At 37.1% G+C, this 25953-nt stretch overlaps 5 protein-coding genes across 8 annotated transcripts in view; 4 read left to right on the top strand and 1 right to left on the bottom strand.

Annotated features, from left to right (window-relative positions):
* LOC110410058 (uncharacterized) overlaps positions 1-3653 on the top strand; it is a 3753-nt gene extending 100 nt beyond the window's left edge. Inside the window, exons 1-12 of the mRNA XM_089782516.1 lie at positions 1-294; positions 385-1244; positions 1416-1526; positions 1634-1666; positions 1812-1989; positions 2085-2266; positions 2731-2867; positions 2952-3047; positions 3153-3222; positions 3314-3388; positions 3459-3504; positions 3592-3653. The exon at positions 1-294 is cut by the window's left edge and continues 100 nt beyond it. Coding sequence (XP_089638642.1) covers positions 1-294; positions 385-1244; positions 1416-1526; positions 1634-1666; positions 1812-1989; positions 2085-2266; positions 2731-2867; positions 2952-3047; positions 3153-3222; positions 3314-3388; positions 3459-3504; positions 3592-3653 — 2144 coding nt within the window. The remainder of the gene's footprint in view (positions 295-384; positions 1245-1415; positions 1527-1633; positions 1667-1811; positions 1990-2084; positions 2267-2730; positions 2868-2951; positions 3048-3152; positions 3223-3313; positions 3389-3458; positions 3505-3591) is intronic.
* Positions 3654-4216: 563 nt separating this feature from the next.
* On the bottom strand, positions 4217-6132 carry LOC110408974 (Rer1 family protein). The gene is made up of 3 exons (XM_021418148.2): positions 5552-6132; positions 4676-4856; positions 4217-4554 (listed from the first exon to the last, which is right to left on the bottom strand). Exons 1-3 carry the CDS (start codon positions 5893-5895, stop codon positions 4504-4506), a joined length of 576 nt encoding a protein of 191 aa, XP_021273823.1. The 5' UTR covers positions 5896-6132; the 3' UTR covers positions 4217-4503.
* A 3133-nt stretch (positions 6133-9265) lies between these two features.
* Positions 9266-11968, top strand: PPA2 (pyrophosphorylase 2). 3 transcript variants are annotated; one of them, XM_021418150.1, is made up of 9 exons: positions 9266-9355; positions 9469-9622; positions 9720-9748; positions 9856-9921; positions 10406-10513; positions 10618-10683; positions 11049-11169; positions 11311-11392; positions 11537-11968. In XM_021418150.1, the coding sequence occupies exons 2-9, from the start codon at positions 9490-9492 to the stop codon at positions 11577-11579; spliced, it is 648 nt and encodes a 215-aa protein (XP_021273825.1). In that variant the 5' UTR covers positions 9266-9355; positions 9469-9489; the 3' UTR covers positions 11580-11968. The 3 variants fall into 3 exon arrangements, with proteins under 3 accessions (XP_021273825.1, XP_021273826.1, XP_021273824.1); XM_021418151.2 differs by having other exon boundaries at positions 9278-9355; positions 9466-9622; XM_021418149.1 differs by lacking the exon at positions 9266-9355 and having other exon boundaries at positions 9424-9622.
* A 373-nt stretch (positions 11969-12341) lies between these two features.
* On the top strand, positions 12342-15519 carry LOC110408778 (gamma carbonic anhydrase 3). The gene is made up of 5 exons (XM_021417855.2): positions 12342-12683; positions 12887-13030; positions 13959-14084; positions 14166-14317; positions 14852-15519. Exons 1-5 carry the CDS (start codon positions 12569-12571, stop codon positions 15128-15130), a joined length of 816 nt encoding a protein of 271 aa, XP_021273530.1. The 5' UTR covers positions 12342-12568; the 3' UTR covers positions 15131-15519.
* Positions 15520-19445: 3926 nt separating this feature from the next.
* On the top strand, positions 19446-25856 carry LOC110429245 (Chaperone DnaJ-domain superfamily protein). 2 transcript variants are annotated; one of them, XM_021445182.1, is made up of 8 exons: positions 19446-20034; positions 20631-24105; positions 24191-24257; positions 24386-24456; positions 24543-24608; positions 24703-24792; positions 25185-25361; positions 25485-25856. In XM_021445182.1, exons 1-8 carry the CDS (start codon positions 19610-19612, stop codon positions 25518-25520), a joined length of 4407 nt encoding a protein of 1468 aa, XP_021300857.1. In that variant the 5' UTR covers positions 19446-19609; the 3' UTR covers positions 25521-25856. The 2 variants fall into 2 exon arrangements, with proteins under 2 accessions (XP_021300857.1, XP_021300856.1); XM_021445181.1 differs by having other exon boundaries at positions 24182-24257.
* The last annotated feature ends 97 nt before the right edge of the window (positions 25857-25953 follow it).

The raw sequence follows: 25953 nt of genomic DNA, 5'->3' as shown, positions 1-25953 counted from the left end.
AATGGCATGAAAGTCCCTGGCATGATCTCAACCAAAAGAATGGAACATCCAATCTTGTAGAGGCAGATAAAGTTCAGTCCAATTTGCCAAGAAACATTAGCCCTTTCAAACTCAGCCGAAGACATCCTTCAAAGGTTGAATATGATAAAGGCTCTCCACCTAGAACTAGTCCCCTTCCAAGGAGACATAGCAGCAAGTCTCCTTACAAGACAAGGAGAGATGATGATAGAAATATCAGCCCCTTGTCAAAATCTGAGCACCGAAGGCATCTCTCTCCTTATAAACCTGGGAGAGAGGAGCATAAATTGAGTAATGAAATGGGGAATGGTGAGATTGCTGGATTAAACAGGAAGCAAAGTCGTAGAACTCCAACAAAAGAAGAAAGAGGAACAATCGGAGAGCTTCTTGAGACTGGTAGAGTGAGTGGAAAACCGAACTATAATCGTCGATCAGTGACTGCTCCACCAAGACAGAGAGGTAGAGAGAAGGACCAACAGAACAATCTTGGTCATGGTCAACTACAGCAAAGAAGGGAAAGGACACCATCACCAATCTCAATGAACATGATACGCAAGCAAAGAGAAGCTTCCCAGGTGAAACAACAATCAGTCGGTGAAATCAATGAAATGGTCGCCAATGCAAAGATTTCTAGAGGTCCTATGTTAAATGCTGCTATTTTTGAAAGCACAGAGTCCACTTCGCCTGGTGATATCTTCTTTTCTCGTGATGGGGTGGCCTTGGCAATGCAGAAGAATGTCTTGCCAAATAATGGTGGCGTTGAAAATCATTTGCTCCCAAAGCCACCAATGTTTGCTCAAAAAGATTCTGCTTCCTATCAACGAACAAAAGCTAATGGAAATGTTGATACCAAAGCTCGAAGGTCCTCAGCAAGCACTGGCTTATCACGAACAACTATGACTTCGAGTTCAGCTGCTAGCAGACAGAGTAGTGGTAAGCTTAGCACTGAAAGTAGTAAGACAAGCGATAGTAGTGCAAACTCAGGGAAGTTCACATACAATAGACGAAAGGGCCAGAGTGAGGCCTGGTTTGCTTGTGTGATGAGGAGAGGACCCTGCAGGACCTCAAATAAATCACCAGAAAGGGAAGCATTTGATGAGGCCTCTTTCATTGGGAAAGCATTTGTTGTAGAAAAACTGAGGCAATTTTGGGCTGATAAATATCAACCAGCTTCTCTGAATGGATTCACCTGTCACAAACAAGAAGCTAAGCTTCTGAAGCAACTTGTAAGTCGCTTATCAAAAAGTCTTTTGTTCTTTATCTGATTTCTCATCCACTGCAGGTGCTGCAATAATGTTTTAGTTGTGCAATGCAAGCTATTCCACTATTCCTGTTGCGATACTTTTTACCAGCATTCCTTTCAAAGTTTTTCTTATCTTGTTTGTTGCACTTTATAGGTATCTCAAGAGAGCTGTCCTCATGTTATGTTCAAAGGACCATCTGGTTCAGGGAAAAGAGCACTAACAATGGCTTTCCTGCGTGAAATATATGGTGACCCTTGTTGGAATGTATGTCTCTGTCCATACAAAAACATACCAGATTATTTTCCACCATTTTAAACTTAGTAGATGCCTAAGCTGACTTTACCCTTTTCTCTTCTCCCCTTTCTTGACAGGTATGTCATGAATTAAGACAATTCCCGGTTCAGGTATTATATATTAATTTCTTCATAGCCTCAAAGTTCATGAATAAACAAGCATTTATAGTACTATGTAATTGTAGTTTAACATGTGAAGAAAATCTCACATTTCACAGATTTGGAGTTCAACATCTTATGATTTGAATCTTGACAGGACAAAAGGCCATCAGAAGTAACTGTTCCACTTGCTTCAAGTGCTCACCATGTGGAGCTTAATGTCAACTTGGAAACAAATTCTAAATATGCATTGATGGGTTTAGTCAAGGAAATAAGCAGCAATTATGCAATCACCCCTGAAGTCAGCACTGCTGATTTTAAGGCAGATTACAAAGGTTTAACTTTTTTTTTTCTTCAGTACAAGCAATTTTCCTCCTGAAACAGTTTAAGCAATCAACTAAAAGCTGATAAGGTTTCATGTTTATTTCAGTTATAGTTCTTTATGAAGTTGACAAGGCACCAGAGAATATCCATCACTTGATAAAATGGATCATGGACTGTCATTCGGATTATTGTAAATTTGTGCTCTGCTGTGAAGAAGACATAAATATACTAGAATCAGTAAACAATCGCTGCAAAGTTATAAAAGTAGATGCCCCAGTAACTCATGAAGTAAGTATCTCTATCAGTTTTGCAGTGTAACTCAATTACTTGCATAGTTTAATGTATATGGCAATCATGTTATATCGATGTACCTTTACTGCTTTCACTTTGTAAAATGACATGCCCATGGTTAGCCTTTCTAAGCTCCTCAAGACAGAACAACCCCCACTCTATTTTCGCCATTTTGATAATGAATGGCACCTGAGGTTTACTGCTTGTATTGCAGTACCATCATAAATCAATTCTTGATGGCAAGGGATGAATACAAAATAACTTCCCCTCTCTTGCTTTTCATGCAAAAAATGGGACCAATACTGGTCATTGAGAGATCTCCTAAATAAAATATCTAATGATGGATCTATTGACTAAGTTCTAGTGTGTAAAATGCTTTGTGTAGTATTGTTCAGAGCAGAACATGGTTTCCCAAGTGCTTACATCTAATCTTCTTACCACTCTGACGGTCAAATTCCCAGATCATGGAGGTGCTCATTCAGATTGCAAAGAAAGAGGACTTTGATCTATCCATGAACTTTGCTGCTAAGATTGCTGCCAAATCAAAGCAAAACCTCAGGAAAGCAATCATGGCTCTTGAAGCCTGCAAAGCACACAAGTAAGAAATTGAAGCAAATCGTCCTAGATTTCCAAAAAATTCAAACCATATTTGTCCTTAGATGTGACAACTCTGTCAATGCAGCTATCCATTTTCTGATGATCAACCAATTCCACTTGGATGGGAAGAGGTCTTGATAGAAGTTGCAACAGAAATCCTGTCTGATCCATCGCAAAGAAGGTAAGCTTTTTTAGCTTTTGTTTCTTTAATCTGTTCCTTCTTCCCACCAGAAGAACAAAGACGAACGAAAACAGAAGTGACATTCTACATATACGATTTTGTCAGATTATTCTTCATTCGGGAAAAGTTTCAGAAACTTCTTGTGGATTTTGTTCATCCTAAACTAATCCTCCAGGTGATGAATTTGAAAACTCGGAATAAATCAATCTAAAACTTACCGAAAATCTCTTATTTCTTCTCATATAGTTGTTTGTCCCAACATGCAGAAGCTGGTAGAACAGTTTCTCAAGCAAGTTGAAGCTGGTTTAAAGAGGGAATTATATTATTGGCATGCTTACTATGTAAGTTCCGTCCTCCTATCATTACATTGCTTTGCAGACAGGCAAAAGTAACTCGAGTTTATTGTCACAGGACAAGAGGCTACCGACAGGAACGAGTGCGTTATTGAAATTAGAAGGTGAGATGGAAATACCGAGGTTCAAAACTTCTATACCTTTCTTAGAGTTTGAGAAGAATCCTCAGTTTCTGCCATTTTTTTTTACAGAGTTTGTGGCCAAGTTTATGAGCATATATAGGAAGAGTTACGGTGATCGTCAGTTTGTGTAATATTTGGGCTGAACTATGCCTTTTGTGCAAATCATTTTGTTGCACCTAGATACTGACTTTTTTCAGAGTAGGAGTTTTTCTATTGCTTCAAGAGCTGATATGGTCGAGATTGATCATAATCCAGCTGGGATTGTTGTAGAAAATATGTTAATCAAAAGGGATTGGATAAGAACAATGGAGCTCAAGCTACTTCCTCAGGTAATGTCAGGCAGAAGCATATTTGACCTGTATCAATGAATGAAATACAGTTCCGATTTTGCATCTACTTCATACGAGTATTAGACTGAAGCATATTTGACTTCCAAGTCTCAATTAGACTGCAACCAAGTCCCCAGGACTCAAAAACTTTTGCATATATAAACTGGATTTCGATCAAATGCTGGTTCCTTCGAGATTGTGCCACAAACAAAACACAATAGTAATAACACTGTCCGACCCCCAATCCCGTAGATGTGAGAGAGAAAGGTCTGGATAGAAGAACAGGAAGAACAATATCCATCTCAAGATATATTTTTTGGCTCCATTTTCCACTTAGAATGACCACACATTGAGAAAATAGCATCTTCGGTACAAATAACAGTGGTTAACTAAATAAATGAGAACCCAAAGTAACAACCTTCATGTTGGCTACATATGTGTTGGCTAGTATAAGCACATAAAAGATAAAAACATCTGAGAGGATAGATAACACTGGTTAACTACATACATGAGAACCCAAAATTAAAACCTATAAATCCTACCTAAAAGGTTTCCAAACTTTAATACCAGTATGTTCTATTTTCATGTGGAATAACTAAAAGCTAAAACAAGTTTGCCATCCAAATTTCACTTTGGGGTTCGCAATCACCTTTCAGTCTCTTCGTCTACCACTACTACTACTCGCAGACTTCTTGGTATATCTCTGTCAAAATGAACAGATATAAGTTCCAAGAAGAATGGAAGAAATCTCCCTAATTGCAGGATCTACAAAAATAACTGAAAACTGAAAGTAAAAAAACTTATTTAGATTACTGAACCAATACCTGTTTTCCGAAATCGTAGGGGATATATTTGTATTTGATCATGTGAAGAATTTGGCGTTTCATTGTGAGGAAAAATAGAAAAATCCAGTAGCATAACAATATTGGCCAGAAAACAGGTACATCCAACACAGAGAAGAAAGTCAATACAAATGCAACCACAAAAGCCTTTGTGATTGCATACCTGATACCGTTAATGAAAATTCAGTGAAGATATGCTTCAAAATAGTGTACAAGCAAAAAGTACAGAACTCAACAACTCGAAAACTAACATAAATGGGATAAATTAAAATTAAGCAACAACTTCATAAGAACATGCTGCATCTAATCAATCCAAGCAAGAGAAATAAAATCAAAACTGCATCTAATCAATCCAAGCAAGAGAAATAAAATCAAAAAACCTTTGAGCCAATGCTGCATAACTAGCTGAAAAAATATGAAAATCTAACCTAAGCTGAACTTCTACACACAACTATAACAGAAAGCTCTTAGCTAGTGGATCCAACATAGCAAGTTCCGACAATCAACCACCAAAACTACCTATAATCTCACTTCAAAGAAGAGCATTAAGTTACTTATAACTACCAAAAAGGAATAGTATCAGTTTAGAATTTGTTCATGTCTATACCAAAAAGCTAATTTCTCCATAAAAGATTGTTCTAATTAATATGGGAAAGTTGCCAATTAACAACCATATATAGCATCTTGATTCGTTAAGCCTTCAGCTGACTCAATATGTAATACCACTAATCTTCTTCTCCTACAAATGAGACAAGAACAGGGATTTTCCGATATAATTTCAATGGGGGAGAAAGAAAAGGAAATTACTAACACTAATAAATGTAATGACATGAACCAAACAGCAAAATCAGAAATTACCAGAACTTGAATTCGGGCAAGCGACGAATGAAAGGCTTGAATTCATCAGAACCTTTAGTTGGCAAAGAAGCCCCATCCAAAGCTTCAAGCTCAGGGTCAACTTGGGGAGACAAAAACCCAATCAAGAGATTCAAAATGTAAATTCCCAAACCATACGAAATTACATAAAACCCTTGAACGTAGTAAACCCGCAAAACATAGATCATCGCCACCGCCAACGTCCCTAACCACCTTCGCATTGTATGCGGCGTTGACCTATCGAGAAAATACTGAAATCTCCTCGAGAATTCGCTCTTCCATTGCACAAACGGAGCGGCACCTCCGTCATTTTCCGATCCCTCCATAACTACCGGTACAGTTTGTGAGTTGCGGTCGCTAGGGTTTCGAGTTGAAATCGAGCAAGGAAAAAGGTGAAATTTTTACGGTTTTAACCTTTCAGCAAGGTTTCCTTGATCCTCTCATTTTCGATTTTCTTCTCGTTCTTTTTCTTTTGCAGAGAGGTAAGAGGTTACGGCGGTGGGTGGGAATGGAAATGACTGCGTAAAAGGAGCTCTGAGCTACGTGGCAGCGTGGTGTAAGAGCGAGGATTGCTTCAAAGCGGCCGCCAAGCAGAGATGCGTGGGAAATTTGTCACGCTTGTGGGCCTAGTAGGCCTTGTGGGCCCTGATGGCCCGTTTCTTTTCGCCTTTTGAACTTTAGTAGCTTTTTTTTTGCAATAATAAAAGCAAAAGTGTGTAAATTCAAATCAAATTGGAGTGAGTACAGTTTTTTCAGTCTGATATTTAATTATTTCAATTAATTAAGTTCAGAATAATACTTGAAAAAAGATAAATGAGTTTTGAGTTCACAAAACAAAACAAAATTATTCTTTTTTATTATTTAATTAAAAAAATCTTAATATGAGATTTTGTAAAAAAAGTCATATCCTTACATTTTTTACCTTTATGAGTTTGGTTTTCAATAATTGAATTGAATTAACTGAAATAGCTAGGTATTCGATTTTTTGATTATTACAACTACTTCGGTTCGGTTTCAATTTTTTTAAAAGAATAATTTGATATTTTAAAAACTTAAATATCTAAAATCAATTTCATTGAACTAACTGATTGCATATATTTAATTATAAGCTTTTATCAAGAAAATGAATTTGTTAAATTATAGTTGATATTCTTGATTAATAACAAATATTAACAATCAACACTGTTAATTTGATAAATCTTAATAAATTTATCCACAATAAAAGACTCAAAATTTATTTTTCAAAAATAAAATAATTTTTCTTAATAAGGACTATTAGATATTTAATTGACATTTCTTTAAACTCGATTTAAATTGAAAATGTAGTAATGAAATTTAAATCCAATTTCACATTTTTAATAAGAATGTGATGTCATGCCATTGCTTTTACTAAGTACAAAATGCACTAATTGTAGTCATCAATGCATTTTAGACAAAAACCTTCACAATCACATATTAAATAGATAAGTAATTAAAATTTACAATAAGCAAATAAATACATTGTATATAAATGAAAAATAAAAAATTTTGAATAATGATTGAAATCTAAAAGCTCGATAGATTCAATTTGTAAGTACTCGTATCTTATATAAATTCGTTGTATTTTAAAAGTTATATATAAACCGTTTAAGATATAGACACTTGAACATATGATTTGATAAAAAAAATATAAATAAGAAAGGCATAATATATACAAAAAAATTTTGAATTATTTAAAAAAATTTAATTTTTTTTATTATTTTATTATATTCAATCAAGTATTTATAATTTTATTTTAAATTAAATAAATCTTTATATTTTTATATTGAACAAAATTACCTCTTATAATTAATAGTTTATATCATCAAGATGTTATTTATCATTATATATTATGATTAAACTGTCACAATTAATGATAATAATATGACATGTTGATATATTATAATCGATAATAATATAACATGTTAATATGACATAATAATATGATCATATGATATTTTTTATCTTTTACATCAACAACACATCAATGTCATGTAAATATAAAATGATAAGTAATATTTTAATTAATAAAAATTAATTAATTATTAATTAATATAACTTATTTAATTTAAAATAAAAATATAAATATTTGATTGAAGATAATAAAAGAATAAGAATTTATTTAAATTTTTTTATTAATTTAAAATTTTTTTCGAGTATTATGTCAATAAAAAATAACCATCAATTATGTCTCAAAAAACTTTAATCCAAATTATGAACATGATTTCACATAATAATAGTTTGTGAAAGAACTTGGATGTGGTGTCTCTAGTGCTGCTGCGTTTTGGTTTCGGAAGTATGAATGAAACAGCGATTCTGACATTCGTCCCAAAGGATGGCAGCAGCTCAATTTGCAGCAATAAAAGCCGAAATGAAGGAAATCTTCAAAGGTTAAACAAATGCAGCCCACAGGATATCCCGCCATTTTATCTCCTCAGCTGCACAGAATATTCCCAATCTTAGAATTCGTAGCCACTCACATCAAAAGGTTGAGGAAAAAGAAAGATAATCACATGGAGCATTGGTGGGTAACAAAGCCAATATTTGTGGGTCGCTTGTCATATTCATAAATATACATATGTTTTTCACTGATAATTGATTGGAAGTAAATAATCACTATATGCTCAAGATGATTCTTACATTTGTTTTATATAGTTAATTGAAAGGCGTCAGATTGAAATCTAAAATGATAAATTTTAAGAAATAAAATATAATTACTATTAAAATAAACATTTCTGTGTTGTTGGGTAATTTTTTTTTATTTTAAAGAAATACAAAAACAACTAACAACAAGTTTTCCTTCCTTTAAAAATATTTTTTAGATTTTTTATATCATTTTATTGTTGTAAAATTATATAAAAGTTTAATAATATTGTCATATATCACTAAATATTTAATGAATTAGTAAATACTTAATGGATTAGTTTTGTTAATGTAAAATATAATTAATTATTATATTTTATTATATTTTTAAAATTTATTATTTGTAATCTTTTATATATATGTGAAGACAAATAAAATTATAAAACAGTGCTATTGATATACATATTGAAACTGTTTATTGTTTTCAATTATGTGTTCTAACAAAAACATTATATTTATGTTTTGTTTTTATAATTTTTTTTTATTTTTATCATTTGTGATAAGTCCTGATTCATTTTGTGATCAAATGTTTAAAAATGAGGGTAGTAATGGAACAACATTATTTTAAAAAGAATTTATACAATTATATATACTTCGAATTTGCCTATTTATTATTTGATAACCACGATTAATTTCTTCTCCTTGGATTATCGAAATTTCCAAAACAAAATTTCGGCAAAAATGGTGCAATCGGGGAACTTATGGAGGACCTGATCACAAAGCAAGCAGCATATCCACGTGTACAAGTTAATACCGTCGTTAAACATTTTAAAAACTCCAGTTTAGTGGATACCATGTGGGCACTGTAAATAATACTTGTCGCCCAAACGGCACAGGTGTAACGCCACGATTCGTCCTTCACCTGAATCAGCTCCTTATTTTAAAGAGAAAGTCAAGCTCGGACATTTCTGTATTTACAGCCGTCGGATCTCGACCTTTATTTCCATCCAACGCTCCGTGTTTAGGGTGGACCGACCGCTGAACGCTGCCCGCGGGAAGAGAAAGAGAAGTACCATACACCCTCATTTCTCGCTTCTTTCTATCACCTTCCATATAAAAGGCCTTCACTCAAAAAAATCAAAATCATTTTCAAATTTACCTTCCTCTCCGATTCTCTCGTTTTCTGTAAGTTTTCGCTTTTTGAACTTTGAATACGTTGATTTCTATATTTTCTTCATCGTGATCTTTTTGGGATGATTTTGAGCATTTTTGGTTTTGTTTTTGGGTTGATAAAGAAGTTTTTGAGCATTGAAAGAAATATGGCAAACAATAGTGGAGAAGCAAAAAGCGGGAAGAGCGCTGGATTCCCTCGCGTTGCCCTCAACGAAAGAATCCTTTCTTCAATGACTCGAAGGTCTGTTGCTGCTCATCCTTGGCATGACTTGGAGATCGGTATACGTTTCCTTTCTATTAATTAATAAAATCACTTGTTCGTAGTAGATTCCGTGGTAGATTCTTACTTGAAAATATGCTTCATATATTGATGCAGGGCCTGGTGCTCCAGCTGTTTTTAACTGTGTAAGTTTTTTTTAAAAGTTTATTAACTGTTAGTAAAATTTAAGTTCCTGGTTCTGAGATTCGTTGTTGAATTGTACTTTAATTCTGATTTTATTTTTTTTCTCAAGGTGGTTGAAATCGGCAAAGGTAGCAAGGTCAAGTACGAGCTCGACAAAGCCACTGGTCTTATAAAAGTAAGAGTTTCTTCCTCCATTTTTCCTTTAAAATTCAAAATTAATTGAGCATTTTATCGTTGAATTTTTGGCGTTATTTTTTGATGAGTATAAGTGAATAATACCACACATCTAATTTTTAGGCTCTCATTTTTCTAATTAGTTAGTTTTTCATAACAATTGAGAAAGAGCTGGGTCATTTTATTCAATGTTTCTCTTATATCAGTGGCTAGCATCTTTGGAACTAATCGACTGTTATATGGATTCATTTTATGTACTTATATCCCCTTTTAACTAAGTTGAAATGTCCTGATTTTTATGCTTGCAATCAAACTTATGACGAAATATATTTAAAATGCTGCATCATACCTGTTCAGATGTGGCCCTATGATTATTGTTTTGTTTAGACTTTTTTAATTGTTGCTAAGACAGTGGCCTTTTCCTTTAATGAAAATATTAGGTACTTGTTGCTTAAGAAAGTAACAAATTATTCTCTTAAAATTAGGTGGATCGTGTTCTGTACTCATCGGTTGTTTACCCACACAACTATGGTTTTATCCCAAGGACTATTTGTGAAGATAGTGATCCTATGGATGTGCTGATACTGATGCAGGTAGTGTCTGTTTGATTCATGGACTTTCGCAATGAATATAATGTTAGGTTATTCAGTCTTTCAGCTGAACTTTATTAACTGGTTCTTTCATATGTTTTTTATAGGAGCCGGTGTTACCTGGTTCTTTCCTTCGTGCTCGTGCGATTGGGTTAATGCCCATGATTGATCAGGTAGGAAGCTTTGTCTTCCCCGTCATACCATTGGTTTACGTGAATAGGATATTTACATGCTCTTGTGGCTGTTGAGAAAGCAACAAAAACCTTAATCCACTGTCCAAGAATGTTGTCCATTTTTTTGTGTTGGACTACTATTTGCCTGAAACCATTTTTCTTCTGTCTATTGGTTGTGCTCTCTGTTTGCTTGAGTTGAGTCCCAAATCAGTGTTCATGATAAGTCATAAATATTGAATGAAGATTGGTGATGTTTTAAGTTTTATTACTTCTGCCTGATCTTTCCACAAGTTCCAAAATTTTGACCTCCTTCTCCCCTTGTTCCTTTTCTGTCAGACATATTTGATATTGATACCTTTTTGCAGGGTGAGAAGGATGACAAGATTATTGCTGTTTGTGCTGATGATCCTGAGTTCCGTCATTACACTGACATCAAACAGCTTCCCCCTCATCGGCTGGCTGAAATCCGTCGCTTCTTTGAGGACTGTATCCACTTGCATGCATTTTATATTTGCTTGTCAGTTATTCAAATTGCTGTCACTATTGACTTTCTCTTGGCAATGCTTGGTAATAGTTATACTGTCGAATCTGTGTGCTAGTATATCCTTCACTGATCATGAATAACAGACAAAAAGAATGAGAACAAGCACGTTGATGTAGAAGACTTCCTCCCTGCTGAGACTGCTATTCAAGCCATCAAGTATTCCATGTGAGTTTGTTTGAGATCAGTATTATTGTGCATTCTGATTTTGATTTTGCAACCTTGTTTTGGATGTTCTATGACCTTTAAGAGCAGGTTTCTGGTTATCTATCCATCATTATCGTTGTCTTACTAGTAACTTCCATGTTGCAGGGATCTATATGCATCTTACATCGTTGAAAGCTTAAGGAAGTAATTGTCTTTGCGACTATGCAGTGAATTGCTGTAACATTTTACTGATTGGATACAATATTACGGTGGACAGACTTCTTCTAGTTGCATGCCTCACTTTGTGAGACTTATCAAATGCTTCTGCTTTGATAGTGCCTTGAATTTGCACTGCTTATATATTGTACCTTTTAATAACATGTAACGCATTGTCTACGGGTCATGGAAGGGAAAGATTCCAAGTTTTAAGTTGTGTTTCCAAATGATTTCCTTTGTGTAATCAATATATTGGTGAATTGGGGATGATACTATGGCAGGTTGGGTTCACGGACGATCGGTAGGGGTTTGCCATTTGCAGGAGTATGAAAGCTGAATTTACATATTTACATGTTAGACAGTTGGTTTTTCTTTTTGATACATATTTGATCTATTTAGATTGTTCTCAGTATGGTACGTTTAAAACCAGAAAAAAGAAAGTCAATGATAGTCATACTTCATGTTTCATAATCATATTCGACTTCTCTTTTTTCACAAGAAAACGAAAAAAAAAAAAGGGGATGTCTCTCCCTTTACAAATAAATTAATAATGACTCTCATATTGAAGGAAAATAATTTTTTTTGCGGTAAATTCATTACCTATTTTCGTTTAAACAAAAATCAGTTCTTTCTCTTGCAAGGGAAGATATAAAAAAGCACAGCAACGTAGGAAAGCAATAAACGTGCATTAATACGACGACGTTTTCCACATGTTGCATCCGACCAAACTATAGGAAACACGTGGGAGAAGGTGATTGAGTTACAAGGAGAAACTGTAGGACAATTGGCCGTAGGGAACGAGAAGATGGTCGCCGGACGCTGGGGATAGTCCTCCCTCTCTCTCTCTTCATTTTTCTTCCACTTTCAAAGCCTTGCTTTCTCAGCTCAAAAATTAAATCCCTCAAATCTTCTCATAAAATATCAGTTAAATCAGTTATCTCCGTCAATCTGAAGTAAATTAAGGAGAAGAAGCGGAAGAAGATGGGAACATTGGGGAAAGCAATCTACTCCGTTGGATTCTGGATCCGAGAAACCGGCCAAGCCCTCGATCGCCTTGGTTGCCGCCTCCAAGGCAACTACTACTTCCAAGAACAGCGTGCGTTCCCTAACTCCAACTCCCTCTCTTTCAATTTCATATCATTTCATAATCGGATCGATTTCACAACGAATTTGTACTTCATTTTCAGTTGCAAATCGATCATTCATAACATAATAGCTATTACTTTCTTAAACCTAAACTACATTTGCGTAGATTTTGAATCCCGAGCTGTATTAATTGTTGGATTTGGTTTGCTTCAGTGTCGAGGCATCGGACGCTGATGAACGTATTCAACAAAGTTCCTGTTGTTGATAGGGATGCCTTTGTGGCACCTAGTGCTTCTATCATCGGCGATGTTCAGGTTGGACGAGGTTCGTCTATCTGGTATGGTTGTGTTTTGAGAGGTAAGCAGTCTACTTTTTTTGATTAGTTTATATGAGTGGTAGACCTTCCATTTATATTGTAGATTTAGTGTTGGTCTGTTTTACGCAAGTTTAGGGTTTTGAGGATTTTATAGTTGAACAAGTCATGTTCTGAAACCTAGGTTGGAAATGCAGGCTTATAGTGGGTAACTCAGTATCAGTCATAGGAAAATGAAGCTGAATGTTTGTTACTTGGTGGTAGGCATGCAACACTGTTTAGAATTTAATCATATATTCTTTTTTAAGGGATATCATATTTACATATGGCTTCTCAAAGACAAAACATTTTACTATCAGGATCCATGAGGGCTTTTGAGAAAAAATTTGATGTTTTATATGTGAAAGCAACTATGTGGTTAGAGGAAAGAATGCGTTTTACCACATGACATAGTCACCATGAGATCACTGACTCTGGGGAATGTGTTAGCATGACATGGTGATCTTAGTGCTTTTGTTAAAATTATAATATCTTGTGGTATAAGGATAGAATTTAAGAATTTTTGAATGAGGAGGCTGGAGTCAGTTAGAAACTTATAATGAAACTATTTTCTGCTTGATTAATGACCAAAATAGCTGAGTTCATTATCATTAGTTTTTATACTAAAAGTAACATAACCTATAACTCACTACATGTCGGATTCTGTTGATTTAATGACAAATTGAAATATGAATCTCATAGGGTAATAATTATCTAGTTCTTAAAGTAATAAAAAGATTAAAAATTCATGCCCCTTTTTGCTCCTTCCATTTGATGGTGCTCCTATTGAAAATTGAGATTGGTGTAAAAGTCCTCAGTTTGGATCTTATTAAAGTTTATGAGTCATTGTTCTTTCTCTCTCATCTGTGTGTGTTTGTTGCATGCTATGTCCATGCTGGCTGTTCTTTGCTGAATCTGACTGTTGATGTGCAGGTGATGTCAATAGTGTGAGTATTGGGTCTGGAACAAATATACAAGATAATTCCCTTGTTCATGTTGCAAAATCTAACTTAAGTGGGAAGGTTTTACCAACTATTATTGGAAGTAATGTTACTGTGGGTGAGTGAGCTATCCTTGAAAGTGGTCCTTGTCTGAGGTTTTAGTGTCTTGAAAAAGTGAAAACTGATAATAACTGGACAGGTCATAGTGCTGTTTTACATGGATGTACTGTTGAGGATGAAGCATTTGTTGGTATGGGGGCTACCCTATTAGATGGAGTTTATGTTGAGAAGCATGTCATGGTTGCTGCTGGAGCTCTTGTGAGGCAGAACACTAGGATCCCATGCGGAGAGGTTTGTGGACACTTCTTCACTGACATTGGGTGTTAGTCTTGCCATAAAACTTTTTTGGTTCTATTGAACTTCATAACTTTGTTGTTTGTTCTTGTGAGATGCAAAGTTTTAAGTTTACAGATATATGAAATAGGTGTACCTGGTCTTTGTGGAATAGATACAATAGTTAGTAGTCAATGCGAACACAAAATGGAGCAATAGATTAGACTCATATGGTAAAAGCCAGAGACCACTTCAGAGGGAAGCTGGATCAAACCTGCCTTTCGCATATCAGATAATAAGAATGGCACATATTCTTTGGTGTTTTGGAGGAGACAAACCTGCTATTGCCAAACTGAAAAGAAATCTTGGTGACTGCTATTAACCACCCGCTTTAGTCATGGTCCTTGCGCAGTTAAAAATTTTAGATTAATCCTGGGGGAATGAGTTGATCTGGCTTTTAGCCAAAAAGCACTCTTATAAGAATGGCGTTCTCTTAGGTGCTAAACGTTTTAACCAGAGTCATTGAAGTTCTAAACTTGTGCGTAATTACAGGTTTGGGGAGGTAATCCAGCCAAGTTCCTAAGGAAGCTAACAGAAGAAGAGATGGCCTTCATTTCCCGGTCAGCCCTAAATTATTCCAACTTAGCACAAGTTCATGCAGCAGAAAATGCAAAGGGCTTTGACGAAATTGAGTTTGAGAAGGTGCTTCGCAAGAAATTTGCTCGACGTGATGAGGAATATGATTCAATGCTCGGGGTTGTTCGTGAGATGCCTCCTGAGCTTATCCTTCCTGATAACATTCTTGCTGATAAAGTGCCAAAAACAGCTTAGGAGTTGATAATTCCTTTCTAGGTTACTTTTCTTGAGATTGACTGTCACCGGATATTTTGTTATCTGCGGATTTACAGAGAATGGCTGCTTTTCAGTTCCAATAATTTTTGGGGGCGCTGTGGCTGAAGTGTTAAAAATTGAATCATGGTTCCCGCTTATCCTTCTGGCTGGCTTTGGAAGTTGAACTTCAATTTGCAACCACATCTTGGATGTGCACAGTCATCCAAGTGGTTTTGTGTATTTGTACTTGACCTCAATTGCTTTGCTTATGTTTACCAGCAATAAAGAATGTCCTAACTGCTATTTCAAAGTGCGCTGCAAGTTCCTAAGGCAGCTTAATTATATATATGTATATATTTAAAAGACAAATCCTTTGGTTAAAAAAACAATTGTCCGACAAGGCCTTCCGCACCTAGGAAATAGATCGGATTACCCGAAGGCCGAGGCAACCTCGACGGAGGAAACTCCAATGCCCATTTGCGCTCAAACAAACTTGATAGTCTGAGCCATGATTCCAGCCCACTCTCACTGTCCAGAGTTTCTAAACCCCAGTACCGAGGTAGAGGGCTCCTCGAGTAGGTTCTTGAGGGGAGGGGCTGGCTGGCTGGCTGGCTGGGCTCTACAAAGAGGTGCATGTATAATTGCTTCACCCTCAACCACGGCCAGGCCTGCCCTCCCTTTCAAATGGCCATCATTAATGATCAAAATGAAAATGAGGACGATGCTTCACCTTCATTCTTTAACTTCATGATGGCCTCAGAAAGTGAATATCTTGACTCCATGGGTAAGAAATGGAAGCCCTCATTCATTCATTCATTCATTCACGATTTCTAACAACAGTCCCAATCTCATTAATTCGTCTGCATGGTTTGAAAACTTACAAGCGTGTACCCGAAAGGCAAATTATTGGAAGGACATCGACCACTTGGCCCTCCAGATTTTCTCGATTTCGTAGCAGATTCCGCCATTAAAATCAGCTTGCTTCCAGCTAAAGGAAAATAAACATAGGCTAGTTTGTCCACTTTGTAGCACTAGTACTTCTTTTCTTAATTTATGAAGCTAAGCCAGCCGGTAACAGGGAACAATAGCTAAGCTGAAGAAATAAATGAATTGAAAAGCCATAGACGTCGCCATCTAAGAATGTTTGTTACAACGAATATGAATTTGGCCAACTCTAGCTAGCTTTAGCCTGGTCCAAGAACCCATGTGTTTCAGTGCCAGAATCAAACCAGCAAAACCCATTGTTGACCCTGAATGCTAACGTAGAATTACACGAAACAGGAAGCATAATCTCACAATCTATGTCCGTCTTTGGTCGCGGTAGTTGCCTTGGTTGGGTTCTTTTTCTTTTTCCATTTTACTCCTAAAACAAATCCGCAACTTGTGGCGAAACCTGTAGCTCTTGTCCTTGACCAATGACCATTTCCTTTTGATATTTTGTCTCAAAACCTGCTCCATCAGAATATGCTCTACCACTCAGCAACTCTGATTTGTGGGACCAACATCCCCGTCTACTGTGCTTCTATATTTTGTTTCTTAAACAAGCAATCCTCAACTTTATTGTGCTTAATACAACATGGGAGTTCCATAATAATTTCAATCTACGTATTATTTTTGTTTTTTAATTAATCACGTTCGAACCTTCAACTTCAATCTTTTTATATGTAGGACTAATAATCGAGTTGTTCGATCCAATTATTCCTGTTGCATCATAGCCATAAGATCATACCCATGGTCCTTACATTCATGGGATTTTTTTCTTTTTTTTTTGCTTTCCTTACTCTTTTAAACTTAATAATGAGGCAGTGGGTATTGATGATGAGAAATTCATGATTAAACAAAAACAAATTTAAGTGCAAGAATGATGACTTTATTTTGACAGGCTTTTTTGTTTTTTTTTTTTCATAGTGTGACTGACAAAAAGTGGCCAGCATGAAGGGCCCAAATTCAGCCATCTTTTGTGGTATTGGTAATTGGTGTGAGGTAATAAAAAGGGCAGGGGGGGGACCCAACTTGGGATTTCAATAATTCTAAACGTTTTTTCTCTTCAAATTCACCAGTTGACAAAAAAAAAAAAAACCACCCACCCAAAGCAAGGACTGTCAGGCATGGTGCTTAGCTTGGTCTTTATATAACTAGAAACCCCCAAGGGCAGGAGCTTGGGATTCTTGAAAAGATTGCAAACATTTTGAATCTTTGCCTTTATTTTTTATAAACAGAGGTTTCTTTGGATCTTTGAACCAGGGAAAAATAAAGAGAAATGTGGGTTTGTTTATGACAAAGTGAGAACACTGCTACTTTACATATTTGGCTAGTGGCAGGCTATACTGGGGACAAAAGCCAAAGCAATGAAACGAAAAGAAGATACTGTCAATTGTTTAACTAATTTGCATTTTGGATGCCCCAGAAGAACAGAACCTAGATTACATCTCTTTTTATTTTGGACAAATGATGCAAAAGTATTAGGATTTTTAACAAGGGAGCCATGGTTGGGGGTAAATCATTGTTCATAGGCTCTTGGCAATCATGTCTTCATTGCTGTCATAATTTTAGTTTAAAGTTTTCTGTCCCAAGAAGGTTTTAAGTATAATAAACCCTATTGATTTTATTGAAAAAAAGAAGAAAGAGAACCCTGTCTGTGCATGAACCGGATGCAACAAAAAAGCTGATCATGGTGGTCCAAACCCACAGCCAGAGGCACTAATGCAAATAAAAATGGGGCTATGAAAACTTTGGCCAAGGTCAAAATCAAGGTCAGCCAATTCAAAAATAAATTGGACCGCTTTGGAACCAGGGTTGCGGCCAAAGCCAAACCAACTGTTTAATGTTGGCCACCACGTCCACTTGCGTTACAGTTACCTCTTCCCTCCTGGATGCCTGCAATAATCTTACAGTCGCTATCAGATCCTTCCCCAGAGGAAGATGTGCATGTTTATCTACTCGCTTTTATGGACGTTTTCCCCCATCTTTAACTCTTCCTTTGTTTGCCAGCTGCTAATCTTCATGCACCATAACCATAATTCTTTCTACTGGGGGCCAATGATTAGCTCAGCCTCTCACCTCTCACTTGGATTCACAGTTATATTCCCAACCATCTTTCTTCTTTACTCATTTCTTCCCTTTTGAACCCCAAATTCTCACTAAATCAAATACTGATACCTGTCCAGATGAGAGAGCAGATGGAACTAACTGAAGAGAACGTGAGCAAGGATTGAATGATTAGGGGGTTTAACTAAGACAGCTGGACGCTTTGAAAATTATCAAACATAATATAAAAACCTTATGCTGTGGAGGGGGACCAAAGATAATTCTGTCTGGATAAGATGTCCGAATATTAACAATTAAGACTTAAAAGAGAGTTGAAAATCTTGGGTTACCATCAAATGATTTGCTGGTTTTTCAATCCAAGTGATTCAGCTGATCTCACCTCAATACTTGTTTCACACCTCACACTTGCCATGGCCCCCTCTCTTAATTCCCCCATCACGTCAAACCTTCTCCTCCTCCTCCTTTAACTATGTCTAAATCATGATATCTTTTGTTGAATTCCCTGAAGGGTTCAACTCTCAACCACCCGAAAAAGAAAAAATATATATTTAAAATATTTAAAAGAAACCCAAGGATACAAAACTAGGATAATTTTCAAGGAAAAAGCCAAAGAAAAAAGGGTTTCAAGTTACAACAAGGATTTTATCAAATTTCATGCACACACCCTAGTCTCCAAGGAATCAATAATAAGGCCAAAAGAACCAAAAGAAAAATAAAAAGGCCCCAATGCCTCCAAACAAGTTCTGTACAGTACAACAGTTTGGGGTTTGTCCCTTACTATTACTCTATCTCACGTCATCTTCACTCTTACCTCATTCCTAATCTTAGAAGCACCATCTTGTTACCTAATATAGGACACCCTTGCTTGCAACCTCTCAACCACAATTCATCCTTTCTTACATAAATAAATGTAAAATAAACAAAAAGATAATTATTTAAAAATGTAAAATTAATTAAATAATTTATCTATTTCGAATTAATCGATGTTGTGGTAACTTTTTTAAAATAAGGATATTTAAAAGGTAAAAATAATTAGTAATTTTTTAATGTGACCCTAGCCGCAACTATTTCCATTTTCCCGCGTTGTCACCGGTTACCGGCTGCGTCCGTCGTTTAAAAAGTCACGGGGTGGTACAACAACGCGACATAGATGCTTTTACTTAATTCTAACAGCAATTTTAAATTAGTAGTAAATAAAGTAATGCATGAAGTCCGTTTTCGTCATTTCGGGAGTTTCCTTTATTAATTTATTTTTTAATATTTGCCTTTTCGTCGTCCTCGTTCCGACTCTCTCTCTTCAGTCCGCCAGAGACTCTTGCAAACACAGAAAACACACAGGCGAAAAATAAATATATTTATATATTTTTGAAAAAATAGAAAAGGAAGAAAGCTTCTTCTCATTGTAGAACCCTAGAAGCTCTCGTTGTTTTCATGGAAAATCTCTCGCATTCTCGGAAACCAAACAGGGGTTCTTCTCAAGCTGCACTCACCAAGCGAACAGCGACTTGCAATGGCGCGACCAACTTCTCTGGAAAAACCATGTACGACGACGTATTCGGCGGCCCGCCGAGGTTCGGTGCCGGTGGTCCTACTCTGTCGCCCAGGCCCGAGGACTACACCGAGATTTTCGGCGGATTTCACGCGTCTCGAGGAGCGTCGATTCCGGTGCTGGATCTTCCCTTGGTGGACGACAGCGACGAGGTGATGTTTGATGTGCGGAACCCGAGGTTTAACTACGCCGAGGTTTTCGGCGGATTTGACGGCTTGGACTTCGCTGCTTCGTACGAGGAGCTGATGAGACAAGCCGACGGTGGTGGCGATCATGATCGTGATGGTGATTCATCTGAAGAAGCTTGGTATGCTCATTTTTTTTTCTTTCTTTTTCTTTGTTAGTTTACTATTGTGGTAGTTTAATATAATAGTTACTGTACTGCAAAGTTTTGAATAATTTTTCTTCTTTTTTGATGTTTTTGTATGTGGATTTAAGCAAAAAAGGGAATTTTTTTGGGGAGTTTTTAGCTTCCATTATCGTAATGGTATGATCAAGTGTTTGAGTTTGCTGTAGAAAAAGATAAAAATTTCGACTGGAAATTTACCTCTTCTTTGAGGAATCTAAGGGGGTTTGGCAAAAGCTTGTTTCTTTGATTGACTTTGGCAGTTTGCTCTACTTATTATAGGAGGCAAAATTGTGTGCTTCTTAGATTCTAGATTTTTGCTTCTTCATTGAACGGTAAGATGCATAAGAGAATCTCAATGTGCTGAAGGGGATTCATGCAAATGTTCTTTTGGTGTTTGGATATACATTGTTTCGAACAATGGATTTGTATTAATGCTATGGGTCCTATGCAAAAAGTCCTAGATATGTTATGTTTTGCGGTTCCCTGCTTAATTTTTTCTAAGGTAGTGAGGGCATAATTTTGATGATAGCAAATTCATTTGTTTCCTCTCATAGGATGCAGGCAGAAACTGAGTCTCTGTCAGAAGGATCAGATCACTCTGGAAAATATCAGTATTTCTCAAATGGAGATTATTATGAGCAGATTGATAGCAGTATGGAGTTCAATGTATCATATCATAAAGCTAATCTTAGAAGCAACAGGGATATGTCAAATGGGGTTACGCATGTTGCTCAGCTGCATGCTGATCCTGAGTATGCTTATGTAATTGAAACTCCCTTGCAAAAGACAGACAACCTGAATCCACCATTGCATGTGACTGATGATATTGATCTTGAGTTCACTAGCAGAGTTACAAAGAAAAAACATCTTAGGAAGACTGTGTCTCATCCTTCTAATTGGACTGCTGGTGGTAGGCAAACATTTACAAATGACGCGACTCAAAGAGAATATCGAAGAAATGACTCCTCTTCCAATGAGATGTTTGTAACCATTTCAGAAATCAACCTAAGAACTCTGCCATCTGATGTGCCACCTCCCTCTAGGCCTCCACCACTTGTCGATGTCAAAAATGGAGACTATGAAAATGGTCAAACTGCTGCTTCTGGAGGGAGAATGGGCGATAGTTCACCTACTTTCTTTGATGTTGAGATAGATTCAAGCTCAGCTGCCGCAGCCTCTGCTGCTGCTATGAAAGAAGCTATGGACAAAGCTCAAGCTAAGCTGAAGAGTGCAAAAGAACTACTGGAGAGGAAGAGGGAGGGCATCAAAAACTCTACAAAACCAGGTTCAAAGTCTGACGGAAAAGGTAAGAAGGAAAGGGCCAGTAAGGCTGTTCATGGATCCAGTGATATAAAAGATGAGAGACTGCAGGGCATCTATGAAAAAGAAGATGGTGGAGTTGAAAGATCTGTTAGAGAGGAGAGGCAAAAAGCTGTGAAAACCCAGGCACCTATTTCACTGGAAGCTGAGAAACTTTTTAATGTGCCCAAACGATTTGTAGTTGAGACGCATGGGAAGGAATCCCAATCAACTCTAGAGGTTGATGACATTGATGGAGCTGATGAATGGCAGGAAGCAACTCAATTTTTTGAATTGGTTAGAACAGATAAGTCAAGAATGGGTTTTGAGCAGACAAACAATGACAAAGTTTTGATGCAGAGCATGCAATCTTATGAGCTTCAGCATAAAGCTAAAACGGAAAGCATTGGAGCACTGGAGCTGCAACTAGACAGTGATAAGGAAGTAGAAGCTGTTAGGGAAGACCATGAACTTGAGAAAGTGGAGAGAGACATGAAAACAGCAAAAGAAAGTTGTGAAAGGGGGGAACCAACCGGGATATCAAAAGCTGCTAAAGAGGCTCGTAGGCATAAAGGGCATGAGAAAAAGGTAAAAGAAGCTCAAGAGGTCAGTGTACTGGAGGAGAATGGGCAATCTATAGCAGCACGGAAACCCTTGCGAAATGGGAAGAAACCAACTGGAGCTGATGAATTAGAACAACGGGAGAAGCGGGTAAATGCTCAACAAAAAGAAATTAAAGTTGAAGTTGGGCTGGCTATGGAACTGAAAGAGAATGGGCAGCAGGAGAAAGAGACTAGTATAAGTATTGAAAATCCGAAGAGAGTCGAGGAGAGTCAAGAAAGGGAAGGTCAGAAAAGCTGGAGGGAGGTTTTTGAGCGGGAAAAAAATGAGACAAAACTTAAACAAGCAGAGAACGAGAAGAGGCTGAGTGAGGCTCTCGAACAGGAAGAAAAAGAGAAGAGATTGAAGGAAGCTCATGAACGAGAAGAAATCGAGAAGAAAGAGAAGGAAGCTCGTGAACTAGAAGAAAGTGAGAAGATATGGAGAATGGCTCTTGAACAGATAGAGAATGAGAAAAGACTAAAACAAGCACATATGCAGGAAGTAAATGAGAGGAGACAGAGAAAGGCTCTTGAACACGAAGAGATGGAGAAGAAACAAAGAGAGGCTCATGAGAAAGAAGAAAGTAAGAGAAGATTAGAGCAGGTTACTGAGCGAGGAAAAGAAGAGAGGCAACAAAAGGAGGTTATTCAAAGAGAGGAAACCGAGAATAAAATTAAAGAGGCTTGTGAAAAAGTAGGAATTGACAAAGGGCTCAAAGAAGCTTGTGAAAAAGAAGAGACTGCAAAGAGACTCAAAGAGGTTCGTGAAAAAGAAAATATCGAGAAAATGCTAAAAGAGGCAGTTGAGCAAAAGGATTACAGCAAACCAGTGAAAGAGGTCCAAGATACAGAAGATGAAGTCAAACAAAAAGTGGTTGAGCGGGTAGAAACTGAAGAAGTGCAGGGAGTTAATTGTGTGCACCAGCATCCTGAAAGGGTTGAAAACGGGAAGAAACTCAAAATTGCTGAAGGAACTCACCAGCATGTGGAGGGAGAGGATCCTGTGGTATCTGATGAGGTAAATAAACTGGATTATAGCAAGAAATGTCAAGAAAATCAATTGGCTGGAAATAACGATCAAAATTGTGATGAGCTGGAACAAACTGAAGAGTCCACACTTGAAGAAAGTGGGAAGCTGGAGGCTGAGTTCGGAGACGGTGAAAAGCAATCAGAAGCAATGGGGAAAGGGGATGTTGATGGAAAGTTCAATGCATCTGCAATGGCACCTGGTGACTTAGAAGTTAAAGTTAACCAGTATAGAAAGGATGAGGTCTCAGACTTGTGTCATCAAGATGACGGCGTTAAGAAAGCTGGTGAAGCTGGAATTGGCATCGGACAAAGAAATGCTGAGAAGATTAACAGTGTGCCTGGAATGGACTCTGATAATAACAATCAAGGGTTAAAATTTGCTTATGAATGTAGGGAAAGAGCAAGGAATAACAAGGAGGCCCAGGTTCCCTCACATCTTGAAGAAAACAAGGATAAGCTTGTGTCAGCTCAATCAGTGAAAGAGTCTGTTGAAACTGGAAGGAAACCAGAAGTGGCGAAGTCGTCTGTGTTGGAAGGGAAAGGAAGCACTCAGAGAACAGTTCAGCAGGTCAAGATAAGTCAGAGCACAGAAAGGAGAGACAAGAATAAGAATGACAGTCTTACATCTGAGGAGAAGGACGCTGAAAGGCTGAAAAGAGACAGAGAACTGGAAATGGAACGTCTTAGAAAGATGGAAGAAGAGAGAGAGAGGGAGAGGGAAAGGGAAAAAGATAGGATGGCTGTTGACAGAGCATCTCTTGAAGCTCGTGAAAGGGGATATGCTGAAGCCCGTGAGAGGGCAGCAAGGGCTGCTGTAGAAAGAGCAACTGCTGAAGCTCGTCAAAGAGCAATGGCAGAGGCACGTGACAGATTAGAGAAGGCATGTGCAGAAGCTAGGGAGAAGTCTTCTATGGAGGCCAGGCTGAGAGCAGAGCGTGCTGCTGTCGAGAGAGCAACTGCAGAGGCTCGAGAGCGTGCTGTGGAAAAAGCAATGGCTGAAAGGGCTGCTTTTGAGGCAAGAGAGAGAATAGAACGGTCTATGTCAGATAAATTTTCAACTTCTAGAAACAGTGGAATGAGAACAAGCTCTTCATCCTCTGTGAGTGTCTCATTAATTTCTGTTTTTTATGACTTTCATGGTTCCAGACAGCATTTTGATGGATCTTAATTGGAAGGATCTACAGGATCAGCATTTCCAGAGCACTGGCTCTTTTGGTGGTGTAAGATATCCATATTCCTCTGCTTATAACGGTAGGCTATTTTGTGAAGTACTAGCTCTATTTTCTTAATACACTGCTTCATAAGATCACCTTAGAAGAAGAAAAAAGAAATCTAGTTTGCTTTTCTGCTACTGAACAAGTTTCTTTCTGTGCTTGAAGGAGTTGAAGGTGAATCAGCTCAGAGGTGTAAAGCTAGACTGGAGAGATATCGACGAACAGCTGAACGTGCGGTATGATATTTTTCTTCCGCTTTCACAAAATCTGGAATGTTTATTCATCCATACAAAAATAACATCTAGCTTTTGGATTTTTGCAGGCAAAAGCTCTTGAAGAAAAGAATATGCGTGATCTTATTGCTCAAAGAGAGCAAGCAGAAAGAAATGTATTCTTTCATCTTCTCACCTGTGAAGATATTTCTTGATTGCAAACAGTCTTTGCATTTTTCCCTGACCATCTTGGATCTTTCCTCTTTGCAGAGATTAGCAGAAACTCTGGATGCTGATGTCAAGAGGTGGTCAAGTGGGAAAGAAGGGAACCTACGTGCATTGCTTTCAACTTTGCAATATGTATGTTATATCATCCAAAATCTGTTTTGCCAAGCTTTTATTATCATTTCCCTTGTTTACTAAGTTCTTTAATTGGCTTGATGATTTGGTTACCATCATTAGGAGGCATCAAATTGTCTGTCTACCGAATGTTCTTATGGCTAATGTAGTTTGGTGCCTTAGCTTTTTTATCATGATTGCCATATAGCGTGTGATTTATTACAATCTAATTGAACTTGGTGCTGGAACTTTTCTATAATGTTATTGTGTTTGTAATTTAGAATATGGCTTTTACTTATTGCTTGTTAGGTTTTGCCTGACTAATGATAAGTGACTTAACATTCTCTCTTCAGTTTTTATAATTTAAAGCTCTAGAGGGAGTTAACTAAACTGAACTTTTTTCTCATTGGCAGATCCTTGGGCCTGATAGTGGCTGGCATCCAATTCCACTGACAGAAGTCATAACTTCAGCTGCTGTAAAGAAAGCTTACCGGAAAGCCACTCTTTGTGTTCATCCTGACAAATTACAGCAAAGGGGTGCAAGTATTCAGCAGAAGTATATTTGTGAAAAGGTCTTTGATCTTCTAAAGGTCAGTTACAGGCGTGCCACTTCTTTCCTGAACTTGGCTTGTACCATTAATGTTTGCTGCTTTAGAAATAAAGGCCACCAAACTATGTTCTACACTAACTTTTTTGTTGCCTGTTGATCTCAGGAAGCTTGGAACAAATTCAATTCAGAAGAGCGGTAGCCCGATAGCCGAGTCTTGGTATGGATGCCAATTGCATCATATTACAAATTATTATTATGTTTTTGTAAATTTACACCCTTAGCTCGTAAATATCCGCATATCTATTTTATACTTCTAGTGCTCCATGTAATTTGAGTGTAATTTAAGCCCAAAGAATTAGGTGAAACGATTTTTGGTTACAAGGATCTCTCTGTTCTTAGTAACCGAGAAAAAGGATCAATTACCATTACTCATGCAGATAATTTATGTTTTATTGCTGGATGTAAGAGACTTTTACCAAGGTAGAGACAAGGCATCCAGAACTGCAAAAAGATATGAAGGTCATTCTTCTTTCAATCTGACAGCTTACAAATCTATGCTTCCTTCAAACAAACAGGTAGTAAATTTATTGCCACAGAAGTGAAACCAACATCTAAAACCATGATGTTCTAGA

This window comes from Theobroma umbraticum, unplaced genomic scaffold (genome assembly GCF_002168275.2).
Source record: "Theobroma umbraticum cultivar Fairchild unplaced genomic scaffold, ASM216827v3 scaffold_44.0, whole genome shotgun sequence".
NCBI classification, from domain to species: Eukaryota; Viridiplantae; Streptophyta; class Magnoliopsida; order Malvales; family Malvaceae; genus Theobroma; species Theobroma umbraticum.
This window is presented reverse-complemented; position numbering and strand designations above follow the sequence as displayed.

Excerpts from the sequence above, each read along its gene's own strand:
- LOC110408974 (XM_021418148.2), bottom strand. The coding sequence starts at position 5,895 with ATGGAGGGATCGGAAAATGACGGAGGTGCCGCTCCGTTTGTGCAATGG. Across the intron at positions 4,857-5,551 it reads TTGCCCGAATTCAAGTTCTG|GTATGCAATCACAAAGGCTT; the intron begins GTAATTTCTGAT and ends TAACGGTATCAG. Across the intron at positions 4,555-4,675 it reads CCTACGATTTCGGAAAACAG|AGATATACCAAGAAGTCTGC; the intron begins GTATTGGTTCAG and ends TCATTTTGACAG.
- PPA2 (XM_021418149.1), top strand. The coding sequence starts at position 9,424 with ATGATTTTGAGCATTTTTGGTTTTGTTTTTGGGTTGATAAAGAAGTTT. Across the intron at positions 10,514-10,617 it reads ATGTGCTGATACTGATGCAG|GAGCCGGTGTTACCTGGTTC; the intron begins GTAGTGTCTGTT and ends TGTTTTTTATAG. Across the intron at positions 11,393-11,536 it reads CAAGCCATCAAGTATTCCAT|GGATCTATATGCATCTTACA; the intron begins GTGAGTTTGTTT and ends TCCATGTTGCAG.
- LOC110408778 (XM_021417855.2), top strand. The coding sequence starts at position 12,569 with ATGGGAACATTGGGGAAAGCAATCTACTCCGTTGGATTCTGGATCCGA. Across the intron at positions 12,684-12,886 it reads CTACTACTTCCAAGAACAGC|TGTCGAGGCATCGGACGCTG; the intron begins GTGCGTTCCCTA and ends GGTTTGCTTCAG. Across the intron at positions 14,318-14,851 it reads CTAGGATCCCATGCGGAGAG|GTTTGGGGAGGTAATCCAGC; the intron begins GTTTGTGGACAC and ends GCGTAATTACAG.
- LOC110429245 (XM_021445181.1), top strand. The coding sequence starts at position 19,610 with ATGGAAAATCTCTCGCATTCTCGGAAACCAAACAGGGGTTCTTCTCAA. Across the intron at positions 20,035-20,630 it reads GATTCATCTGAAGAAGCTTG|GATGCAGGCAGAAACTGAGT; the intron begins GTATGCTCATTT and ends TTCCTCTCATAG. Across the intron at positions 24,258-24,385 it reads ATATTCCTCTGCTTATAACG|GAGTTGAAGGTGAATCAGCT; the intron begins GTAGGCTATTTT and ends CTGTGCTTGAAG.